Source organism: Eptatretus burgeri, chromosome 2 (genome assembly GCF_056783735.1).
Source record: "Eptatretus burgeri isolate ZD-2024b chromosome 2, Ebu_testis_v1, whole genome shotgun sequence".
NCBI lineage: Eukaryota > Metazoa > Chordata > Myxini > Myxiniformes > Myxinidae > Eptatretus > Eptatretus burgeri.
This window is the reverse complement of record NC_140962.1, coordinates 79817116-79830200: the sequence shown is the minus strand read 5'-3', so window position 1 is coordinate 79830200 and position 13085 is coordinate 79817116. Positions and strand designations below refer to the sequence as shown.

General features: G+C 43.2%; 1 protein-coding gene across 1 annotated transcript in view; it reads left to right on the top strand.

Annotated features, from left to right (window-relative positions):
• The window catches only part of CWC22 (CWC22 spliceosome associated protein), a 271938-nt gene that overhangs the window by 47411 nt on the left and 211442 nt on the right, over positions 1 to 13085 (top strand). Inside the window, exons 11-12 of the mRNA XM_085869986.1 lie at positions 4791 to 4926; positions 5061 to 5267. Of these exons, the coding sequence (XP_085726112.1) occupies positions 4791 to 4926; positions 5061 to 5267 (343 nt within the window). The remainder of the gene's footprint in view (positions 1 to 4790; positions 4927 to 5060; positions 5268 to 13085) is intronic.

Genomic DNA, 13085 nt, shown 5'->3' with positions numbered 1-13085 from the left:
ACAAGGGTACCCAGCAGATTATTCTGGGGGAAAGAAATCCGGTCTCGGCTTAAGCATGAGTCACATTTGCTCTACTGCAAGGATACGGTGGCCGTACCCCCCCCCCTGAATTGACAGAAACGTGCGGCGGCCGCAGAGTTTCTGAGGTGGCCTCAGGGTGGCCCTATGCTGTATGGCTATCTTTTACAGGCCGTAGGGGTCTCCGTGGAATTAAAGCACGGAGTTATAACTTTTTTCATTTCTAGGTTGGCCGTAGCAATTCGACAAGCCGTAGCCATGACGTAGATGTGTTCCACGTCGACCGTACGTAGGGCGTACGGTGGGCTTGCCTTATTCGTGCGTTTTCCATAGGCTCTTATCAATGAAAAATGAATTTTGCCAACCCCCAAAAAATTACGGCGGCCACACTATTTCCACGTTCGCCTTAGGGTCCCCCTGCGGTCGCCTTGCGGGCACCTTGAGGCTACCTTGCGTCTGCCTTGAAAATTCTATGGCCGCCGCAGGGACGCCCTAAGGTCACCGTGCGACATCAAATCAAAGACCATACGGCACCCCCACGTTTTCGGTCTCCACAATTTCTAAATACCCGTGCGGTTCCCCAAAAAAGCAAAACATATGTGACTGCTACATTGTGTGACCGTGGAAATACTGCGGCCGCCCTATAATTGCTCGTGGCCATAGATTTTTTTAGACCCTACGGCCGCCGAGCCAAATGTGACTGAAGCATTACCATGGCAGAAGTCGTCGTGCGTAAAATAAAATATCACAAAATGTGTGAGCGCCATGGTCCGCTGCCAGCGCCCTGCTTCGCCGTGCACCCATTCGCAAACGGGCTCCAACACCAATCGACGTCACGTTATCACCCCCAGGAACGGAGTAGACGAGCCTGCGTTGAGCTCAACACCTCCCTCCCATAAATTAACACCTCCCATGCTCCTCGAGCCAAATCTACTGTGTGAAGCAACCAAGAAGGCCTGCACAAGGTAAGCGCTTTGCTGTATCAAACCCTTTCCAGAGTTTCTCCACAGCTTTCAAGACGTTCACAATTTATTATTTTTATATTGGCTTTTTGACATTTGCACGTGGTACATGCTTGGGAGCCTCATTGGTATGCATTTGCTGTCTGCGCTGTCGATGATTAATTGCCAAGATGGGATGAAACCGGTCCGGCAGCTGAGGGGGTGTGTAGCATTGTGCTTCTCATGTGTGTGCTATTTGTGAATGTCCAACACAAAAATCAATGGAGGCCCCTGGTACCAGTAAACTGGTACTCATTTTCTGTCCTTGGAAGGATGACAGGCTCAGTCAACCCTGTCTGGTGTTAATACAACAGCCTGACAAGGACTTGAACTCGGGACCGTAGCATCCGAAGCCAGCCACCTTAACTGTTCAGCCAACACCAGGCCTTGGGCTTTTGCCAAAACCATTTAGTGTGAAACCTTGGTTATATGTAGGTTCTATTCCACAATTATGGTTAGGGTGGCTGGCTTGTGAACCTATGGTCCTGAGTTCAAATCCCGCTTGGCTGTTGAATTTATACCAGGTGAGGTTGATTCAGCCTGTCATCTTTCTGAGGTGGGCAAAATGAGTACCAGCTTGCTGGGATGATTGAGCCATTCGAGTAAACCTGTGTTGGAATGGCGACCCATCCAGGATTGTGCCCAATAGTCCAGGAGACTGCTTCGGCAGCACCAACACTCTGCACAGAGTGTGGTCCCATTGGATGGATGGTCTGATTTATATATCAGTTCTTCTGATAATGCTGCCTCATTTTTCCAACTCCTCATTGCTTTCAGTTGGTGTTTATTGCTCAATTTTAAAATCACAGAGGCAAAGCCGTATCGCTGATATCGGTTGATTTCATTATTGCAGTTATTAGAACTTCCAACACATAATTGAGCCACCATTACTCTGTGTGTGTAGCACAAAGTGCGGTGAAGCGTTTGGTTCACTCTGCCCGTCTTTCGATCTGAGAGATGTCGGTCTATGATGGAGGAACTACTTAATTTCAATTGAGTTTAATATTTTGAACTCTGCAGAACACAAATCGGAACACGAACCTGCAGTTTAGCAGTACTTTGGCTCTGAATCTGGCAAATTGTACAGAATGTCATCCCAGGTGCATTTGCACTGAGAGGAAGGGGTAAGGTATTTTTCATTACTCTGTCACTCTGGCAGTCAAACAAAATTGAAGATCATTCAAAACAGGAAACTTACTGTTTTTAGGGACATCATAAAGGACGCAAACAACAGGCACGAAGAACTAATATAATGTGTTAAATAAAGTGGTGTAATAGACATCACCAGCGGTAAACTTCCGATTCAATGTGTGCGAGTCATCATTACTCTTTTTTTTTTTAATCATAATGTGGTTGGAACAAAGTTGATACGAATGGGTGTCAGGCCTGCCATAATTTCTTCGAAAAAGGAGCTCATTGTGTTTGATACAAGAGAACCTTGCATGTAAATTGAACCGTCAATGGAGGGGTACCACAGGGTATCAAATTAGGCACTGTTTTTTGGCTTAAATCAATGATGCAATGACTCGGCTCGAGGACTATGCTCATATCCCAGCCCTTAAGTACGTTGCTGACACGACACCGATTGAGAATTCAAGGGGTAGACAACCTGATTTGACACTTCAATCTGCCTTTAATGGTTTTACTCAATGGGAAATTAAAAAGAATATGAAGTTGAATACTGATAAGTGTGCCCTTAAGGAAGTTTGTTTCATGAAACAACCTCTGCCAAGGCCTCAATTTGCTCTCCAAACAACTGCACTGCAGGAGGCTGACCACAGGAAAATATTGGGTGTTATTATTTGATCTGATATGAAGTGGAACCTTCACATTCACAATATTGTTACCAGGGCAAATTGAAAGTTGTTTTTGTTGAAGATGCTCAAAAAGTTTAACTGAGCCGTGGAAGATTTGCTCACCATTTATAAAGGCTATGTTAGGTCACTTTAAGAGCATGCTGTCCAGGTGGAGGAGCTCCTTGTGAGCCAACGGCCATCCATATCTAGTGTCTGCTGCCAACTGTGTCTGCGGACGTCCTCCTGCAGTTGCGTTACTTCTTATTCGGTGGTTGGTGGCAGGATTTGCACTCCGGCCACCGGAAAACCCTTCATTCCGCAAAACACAAAAACGCAAAGAAATCTGAAAACCCACTCCGTGGGAGTACCTCCTGTGCAGCTTCCCTTCGCAGGGCAGCTCACCGGATGACGGGATTGGGGCAAAGCCTTCGGGACCCCCAATCTTTGATGATAGGAGGGAAACCACGGGGTAACATTCCCGGGTCATTTTGCGGGAGAGTGTGTCGGAGTGGTACTGAGGCGTCGTCCACTAGACGGCGGTCTCCTTGGGTTAACCTGAGGCAGTCCCTTCGGGTGGGTGCCTGGAATGTCCTATCCCTAAGAGAGGATGATCACCTGTCTCTGTAATCATCTGAGCTCAAGCGTTTGGACATCGGTATTGCAGAACTCTCTGAGGTTCGGAGACTGGATTGCGGTGAGATCATGGCGGGTGGTTACACCTACTATTGGTCTGGCCATTCTGATGGTTACCATGCCCAAGGAGTTGCTGCAGCTGTGTCGAATAAGCTGTTCCAATGATAATTGAGGTAACACCGGTCAACAAGCATATTATGAGACGAAGGATTCGTCACTCCTTGGGTGTCATTTCCCTGGTCTCTGTTTATGCTCCCCGACTGAGGCGAGTGATCTCACCGTGATGGACACATTCTATGCCACGCTCGAGTCTGTGGTTGATCAGTACCCCAGATGAGATACACTTCTAGTCTTGGGGAAGTTCAACGCATCGACTGGAACTGATAGAGATGGTTATGAGATGTGTGTTGGTCCCCATGGGTCAGGAACTGTGAACCTGAATAGCACTAAGTTCCTTGACTTTGCAAGAAGTTATGGACTTAGGGTGGCCGGTTCATGGTTTCAGCACCCACAAGCTCATCGCTGGACTTGGTATTCCAACGCTGGTGGTGTGGCAAAAAGATTGACCATGTCCTCGTTGATGGTCGCTGGAGGATGATCAAGAACTGCAGGGTCTACCGGAGTGCTCAGTTCCTCAATACTGACCACCGGCTTGTTGTAGCAACTCTTAAGTTGCACCTAAATCCAGGAGAGTGCCCACCTCTAAGCTATCATGCCAGCTCGGGACACAGTTAAGTGTAAAGCAATAGTTAAAAAAATATTGTGCATGTTTAAAAGTCAGTGATTGACAATTAATAAATACCAGAAGACTGCTCAGTTCATAAATATGATAAAAAGACAGCTTGTTTGACCATTTTGAGTGTTAGTAGATTAAGTTTGTGTGTTCCAACTTAGTTAATGTTCGGATAGAGAGAGCCACCAGTCTAGGTTGCTGAAGAATGGAGTTTGTGAAGCACACAACATTTCTAAGCCCAGTGGCAAGAGCGGCTTTAGAAGAGCACTCAACAATGTTGCACGTGTTTAAAAATCAATAAATAATAATAATTTAAAAAATATATATTTTAGCTGAAATTGTGTTCATTGTCATTGTTCTACAACTAGCATTGCCCTCCCTTATGTTAATTGTTGTTGCACCACTGATTTGGAAAAAAATATTTCCGCTATTTTCTTTTTGGTTTCCACAGCATGTGCTGCTGCAGAGATGTACCACACTTTTAAGTGGGTGTTGTGGTTAGATTTTTCCACGTTTGCTCTCATTGCAACATGAATGATATGCATATAAACAGATGTGACATTTGTGTTGCATCGAGAGTAGACTTGATGCAGTCTCTTCCTTTTCTAGGCTCATGAGGTGCTGGCCTTGGAGATCCTCACCTTGTTGCTTGAGCAGCCAACAGATGATAGTGTAGAGGTTGCCGTGGGCTTCCTGAAAGAGTGTGGTCTGAAGCTCAGTGATGTCTCCCCACGGGGTCTCAATGGTACGTCTCTGGCTGACGAATTATTTATTTTCAAACTGCTTTAAAGAAATTATTTTTATTTTTAAACTGTATGTGGAAATGTATTTTTTACTAATTGCAACATTTTACGTAACTCATTGTATGTTTCCTTCCAGCTATTTATGAACGTCTCCGCAACATCCTTCATGAGTCTGCGATCGACAAGCGTGTGCAGTACATGATTGAAGTGGTGTTTGCCGTCCGCAAGGATGGCTTCAAGGACCACCCAATAATCTTTTCTGGCCTCAACAAAGTCAAACAGAAAGAAAAGATTACCCACATGCTGACCCTTGAGGATGACTACAATCCTGAAGACCTGATGAGTAAGTAAAAGCTGATGTTATGACTACATTTTCAACAATTAGTTTTTTTTGACCATGTCTGTAGTACTGGCATTGACATTGTGCCTGTAGTTGTATAACTACCAAGAAATATAAGTAATTTTATTATCCTCGCCAGGGGAGAGGCGATTGCATTTGGATCTGTTTGTTACTTGGCAATTTTTTTTTTGCCAAGTATGTTGATCTGTTCAGTTTGTTTGTTTGTTACTTGGCAATTTTTTTTTCACCAATGAGAGATAGGGCCAAAAACTATGGACAGTAAACCCTCCAATATCATGGGGGTTACATTCCTGGAAAATGCTGTGATAGTTAAAACTGCAATTGTGGAAACTAATGGACAATGGGAAAGCGGCTGTTCGGTTCCTGTACTTCGACAAAATATTGAGGAAGATTGACGGCAGCCAGAAAAACGCGCACACGCACGCACACACACGCGTGGCCAAAAATATTGGCACCCTTGCACTTTTTTCAAATAATGCACAATTTCTTCCAGAAAATTGTTGAAACTAAAAAATATTTTGGTATCCACATATGTATTTCTTTGGTTTGCAGTGGAACAAAACAAAACAAAAAAGCTGAAAAAATTACTAAATCTTAGCTGATTCCATACAGAAATCCTAAAATGGCCGAGACAATATTATTGGCACCTTTTAGGAGTTGTTGGAAATAATTAGATTTCAAGCAGGTGATTCTCCTTTACTTTGGAATTGAACTCACCTGTGCTGAGTTGCAGGTGCTTGCAAAATAAAAATCACTCGGTCAACCAGTTTGAATGGACAAAAGGAGTCGTTCTGCTGTTTTGTGTCACTGTGTGTACCACAATGAGCATGGAGAAAAGAAAGAAAACCAGAGAATTGTCTGAGGAGGTCAGACACAAGACTGTAGTCGGGCATGGACGATCTCAATGCTACAAGTCCATCTCCAGAGACCTTGATGTTCCTGTGTCCACCGTACGCAATGTTATCAGGAAGTTTAAGGCCCATGGCACTGCAGCCAACCTCCTTGGACGTGGCCGCAAGAGAAAACTTGATCTAAGATGGGAGCGAAAGATTGCTCGAATGGTCGAGACAGTAACTCGATCAACTGCCAAGCAGATTCAAGCTGACCTTCTGACACAAGGTCAGGTCAGGTCATGTGGGAGCATTTGCTGGAGCAGACACAAGGTACGACAGTTTCAACTTACACCATCTGTCTCCAACTGAATGAAAGGGGGTTCTATGGTAGGAGACCCAGGAGGACCCCACTGCTGAGAGACAGAGACAGAGACAGAGACAGAGACATACATAAGAAAGTCCAACTGGAGTTTGCCAAAACACATATGAGCAAGTCAAAATCCTTCTGGGAGAATGTCCTGTGGACAGATGAGACCAAATTAGAGCTTTTTGGGAAAGCACATCATTTCTGCTTACAGAAAACAAAATGAAGCCTTCAAAAGAAAAGAACACCTTCCCTACAGTGAAATATGGAGGAGGTTCCTGTGCTGCCTCGAGCACTGTGTGCCTTGAATGTGTGCATGGCATCATGAAATCAGGAGATTACCAAGGCATTTTGGAGCGCAATGTTCAACCCAGTGTGAGAAAGCTGGGTCTCCATCGAAGGTCATGGGTCTTGCAGCAGGACAATGACCCGAACAGGCTTCAAAAAGCACCCAGGAATGGTTCAAGACTAAACACTGGACTGTTCTGAAGTGGCCAGCAATGAGTCCAGATCTAAATCCCATTGAACACCTGTGGGGAGATTTGAAAACAGCAGTTGTGAGAAGTCACCCTTCAAATCTGGGAGAATTGGAGCAGTTTGCACAAGAAGAGTGGGCCAAACTGCCAGTTGAGAGGTGTAGGAAGCTCATTCATGGCTCGAGGAAGCGCTCCACTGCAGTTATTTTATCCAAATGCTGTGATACCAAATATTAAGTCTCGGGTGTCAATAATCTTGCAATGGCATTTCCTTTTATTTTAAGATTTAAAAGTATATATTAAGTTCTGAATCAAAAACAAAGGTTCTGTCATATGAACAGTGAAATAAAGAATTGTGGAGACAAAATACTTTCGTCAATTTCAACTTATTTTTAGAGAAAATTGTGAGGTATTTGAAAAAAGTGCAAGGGTGCCAATATTTTTGGCCATGACTGTATATGTAAACAAATGCACAAGATTTTTACCTTTTAAATTTATTCCAAAACAGCGAGGTGGGTGAGAGTAAACGTATTACGTACTCGTTCGTACTGTACTCTGCCAATAATAAAAAACACAAGACTTAGCTCGGAGATGATGATGATGATGTTATAGTTGGGTGGGTGGAGGTTTGAATGATGTGGATGTAGAACTTGCGATGGATGGCTTTTGGATCATTGGTAGCACAACAAGGTCACCTGCTGCATTACCACATCGAAGAAGGGTAAAACGATCCTTTTACACTGTGACCCGGAGCAGATCTTCCCTGCTTGGCCAGGAAGGTATGAGATGGCATCCTTTTCCAAAATAATCCAGTCTCTTTGGTATTAAAAATCTACTCCAGCATAAATCCCTTCACCTCGATTCGTTCCATGAGCCATGGTTGAACTGGAGCTTTTGGCCCCGGGTGCGTTGTGAAAACGGTAAATCCACAATGATTTCTCCCACACACTGGTCCACGAGTGCAAAGGCATTTTTTTCTGTTTGGCCTCGATCCAAACATTAAGCGCTTTTTCTCACCTTTCATTATGAAGGTCACGGAATTGGAATGAGCCTTTTGTGCTTTGCTGGCAGGAACACTTACATGGATATTTGACTCACGTTTACACAGTTGATTCATTGATCTGGTAATGGAGGCCCACAGATGCCGCACTTTCACTTCTTGCTGACATAGCTAACGACTTTATTTCTTCACACAATGTCATAATCTTTCCCGGCCTTTTGGCATGATTAATTTTGTCCATCATTTTAAACTTACACGCCATGAGTAACTGTCGTATGTCGACTAGATCGTGTCGATATCGTATTACAGGATCTCCATATGTCATTTCCTGTTCAATTACTGTTCATTATTATCCCCCGCCAACCAACGAAGTTGGCGGGGGAAATAGGAATGGGTTCCGTCCGTCTGTCCGTCCATCCGTCACATTTCGTTTCCGGAGTTTAACTACAAATCCCCTCAAGATATATTTACGAAATTTGGTACACATATCAAGCAAGTGGTGAACTGGTTCCTTTTGATATTTTCTAATTGATAGGTCACATGGTTTGGCAGCCATGTTTGATTCAAGAAAAATATTAAATTATGTTTTCTCTGGAATCACATAACCTAACGAAGCGAAAATTTGCAACTATCATCTTACGTCATGTCTGCATACATAGTAAAAATTATAATGTCACAAGTCACATGGTTTGGTGGCCATCTTGGATAGAAAAACACACCTCATCTGATTAACACGAAACTTCACACACATATTCCACTGGAGGATTGGAGGTAGAATGTAAATTTATGATGTCATAGGTCACATGGTTCGTCAGCCATCTTGGATTGAAAATTAATATATTTTAAAAATCTTCTCCAGAACGGCTGGACAGATTGAGGCAAAATTTCACATACACTTTCCCCAAGACATCCTTTCAGAAGTTTGTTAATTTCTAATTGATAGGTCACATGGTTTGTTGGCCATATTGAATTTACCCTAAAACCTTCAAACATCTTCTCCAGAACGGCTGGTCAGATCAAGGGGAAACTTCACATACATATTGCACACGCTTAGGGAATATACGTTTGTTCATCCTCATTTACTATGGCGGGGGATATCGAAGACTTTGTCTTCAACGGATTCTCGCTAAACTTAGTTTTGTTCCCGTATGCTGGCCTGATTACTGCAATCAACGGTGCACGAGAAACAACAAAAGCCTTGTAATGAGAGTGGTAATCGTGCTCGTGATTGCAAACAATGACTTATCTCAGCTCAAAAACCACAATTGGCTGAAATGAAATACCATGATAACGAAATCAGAACACAGGTTGTCGACGATTGGTAGAAACCCACGATATTGGAACCCGCGATATTTGAGTGTTTCCTGTGGATGTGGATATAACAAAACTAGGTGGATGAGTTGGTTCGGTAATTAGAATGAGCCAATGTTCCTTTCACAGTGAAGCTGTGTGACTATATGTTGATTAATTACGTACTGTTTGAGCAAAGCATCAGTTGCAACCTGATTTCACTCACTTATGTCGATTAATTACGTACGATTGGAATGTACCTTTTGACGCATTAGACTGCTGAGACTCCTTCGACCGTTGAAGACCCTGAAAGACCCAAAAAACACCTTGATGACTCAAAAGTCCCCAAGGACCAAAAAGACCCCAAACTCCCTGAAGACCCAAAATACCCAAAAGACTCCAAAGACACCCAAGACCCTTTTGTCCCCTTAGACCTGGACACTATTTAGACTCCTTACACCCTACAGGCAGATTAGACAGCTTCGATCCTTGACCATTTTGACCACTTTGACCTTTTTATATTAAAAAATTATTTCAAATAAATATAATCTCACCAATATTACAAATATATTTGTCCAAAAGAAATGTTTGTGTTATGAGTTGTGTAAATCATGACAACACAGCAAATTGGTGATGTCAATCTCTGCAATGATATGTGGAGAGGTGAGCGCAGCGAGCTGATCCATGCTAGTATACAATAAAACCAAAAATGTCTGTTTGTCCGCTGTGTGAACAGAAACCAACATTGTCAATGCATTCTCTACCCACACACACCACGCACATAACTGCACACAACCGTGCACAACTGAACACAACCGCACACAATATGAAGACCTGACGAGGGGCTGCAAACTTTGATTGCTTTTTCTCGTTTCTCTTGTTGCTGGGATGTCTTTGATTTGGAGTGAAAATTCATGATTATTTTTATGATGCAAAAGTTTTACGATCTCTCAACATAGTTTTTTTTTTTTTAAGGTTTTTTTTCCCCCCAAATTTAGATTAACTCCTTGGAGGAAATCCCTCCCCCCCCCAACGAAATAAATAAAAGAAACAAGGCGCAAGCTCAAACAAAACGCAATTAATTTGCACACTGCATGGGGCATAAACGATCTTCTCTTCGTGGCACAAAAGTGATAAAGTATTGACACCCCAATCCCCATGCGACACACACACACACACACACACACACACACACACACACACACACACACACACACACACACACACACACACACACACACACACACACACACACACATACACACACACACACACACACACACACACACACACACACACACACACACACACACACATCATAGACTCCTATAGAGAAGGACTGGAACCTCCCATGCTTGGTGTTTGTAACTTGAGTCTGAAGGATTAACTTGAGTCTGGGGCTAAAATGACTTCGAGAAGGGCTCGAGACACGATCTCGGGATTCATATAGGAGTTTTTGAGGACGGCGAGTTCAATAGTGTCATTTTCAACACCACCTGAGGTCATCTTCAAGGTCAAAAGGTCATATTTCAAGGTCAAATTACTGAATTTTGGTATTTTTTTCCCGTTTTTGTATATAACTCATAAACGGTGAGAGATGGCTGATTGTAATAGGATGCAAGTGGGCAGAGCTGTCAAACACTGATATTTATTGTCATATATCGTATTACATAAACATTATATGCATGTCACAACACGATGTCTATTACAACTATGTCTATGTCTATCACTAGTTGGAGAGCTTTTCTTGCCTTCTGAGGCATCCCAAAGCTTTTTCTTTGTCACTTACATTGAGGACATGAGCTTTCAATAGAATGTTAGCTAAAGTAGTACATGCAGCATTACTACTAGCTAATGGTGCATCTATAGAGGATAACAGCTCAGCAAAATGAAATCGGCAACGCATTTTAGTCTTGTCATACAAATGAAAGGCATTATGTACAAAAAAGACGGTTGACAGAGTCGGCACACTCAATCCACCTCAATTCAAATTATTGAGAAACTCAGATGACACCTCGTTACCATCTTCATCATCAATGATCTCCTCCATACTAGTGCTATCGCCATATTTATGAACAAGGTGTCCAGCCAAATAAAGTACTTTATGCTTAAGGGCATCATCAGACCCCAAGAGATCCTGAGTGTCTTGAGGAGTAATCTCGTCAATGAGTTCACGTCGCTCATCTGGATTTATGGAAGTTGTCCAGTTCTTGTCACAATCAATCACACGAGAACTAGTTTTGGGCATAATGTCATGCTTAATGAGTGTTTGCAAATTTACAATTTTAGCTGCAGCCATAATGTCAACTACGTCAATGTTGAAGTTTCCACCGCTTCTTTGCCTGGTTGGCCGAAAAACTTTTCCAAGGCTTCATCTGCAAATATAGCAGGAAGAACGTAGTCAAAGTCTTTCTCTGCCAGAAGCAATTTGGCAGCATCCACATTATTACGTGTGGACACAGTGAAGGCTTCAGCAGTTTGCTGAGTTAGCTTCAGCTTACGACCACCACCTCCTTGCCATGCACAGGTAGATATAATTTGGCAGGCCTGCTCCAGCCGAGTGAAACTTGTACAGTCTTCTGTCCAAGGCTGTCTGGATTCGTCGTACAGATGGATAGCTGAGAAACGGTCTTTCACGTTCATCATCTTGAACCACTCACTCATTATCTGGGTGTATCAGTATCTATGTTCTACACCACAAGGATGATTGTGTCATTTTCAACACCTACTATGGATGATGTATGGCTACTATGGCTACACCACAAGGATGATTGTGCCTTCGCTGATGCCCAGTGAATCCTTGAAGGTCTTTAAAGCAGCGACAGTCATTGAACACTTGGCATTGAACACTTGGCATTCCAATGGTACGCTCTGGCGTTGAAGGGGCTTGGGGAAAACAGTGGTGTGCGTCAGCTTGGTTAAGCGAATAGGAGTAGCCCGGTCGATCTCATAAACCTTCTGAATATCACTCCAGTAAGCTTTGTACTCATTACCATCTACGACAAATGAGAGTATCTTGTCATCAACAGTAATCCAATTGTTGCGAACATTTTTGAAGATGTGCACGTAGTCGTCCACTAAGAACATAGATTGCTCTTGAATTGACAGCACTTGGCAACTTCCTGGTCCTCCAAGTTTTGAATAAACACTGCGGTTGGTATTGCAATTGTCACATATCAAAGAAATCACAGTACCGCCTGCACCAACTACAGCTGATGCAGCTTCGATAAGGAGTTCCTTCAGCTGATCGGCAGTTAGTTTTTTTTGCAGGACAAAATGCGTCAAATATAGCGTGGACCACCGAAATGGCAGGCAACTTCAACAACCATAGCATGTGAAGCAAGCATTTCATGTTCACCACCCGCTGCTGCATTTTGAGCATATCCTACAACATGCCCTCTAGAAAATCGCAATGTCTCGACCAGCTTTACTTCGTCAAACATTAAATTGACCAAACGCTGCTGTGGTTTAAGCTGGTCGAACAAGGTTTTGAGGTTGGAGTCCTGCTGACTACCAGCAAGCATCTGTTTTACCTTTTTTGTTGATGGTAGAATGATTAAGCCAGAACAACGAATCATTTTGTATGCACTGGGTGATATGTTCTGAAGCTGCATTGCGAAAATCATAGTATCAGTATCAAATCGGCGACGATCAAGAGGTTTGAACATGAGATGTAGCTGCGACAGAAGGAAGGTGAAATGAGGAAGCTCATGTGCCTCAGTCCTCCAACAGAGCTGGCTTATTTCAAGCTGAAGAATTTCCTTGCTTGTGCATTCATAAATGTTTACCTGGTCAGTTATGGATCTAATCTGGGACCATTTTGAGAGCAGGCTGTTC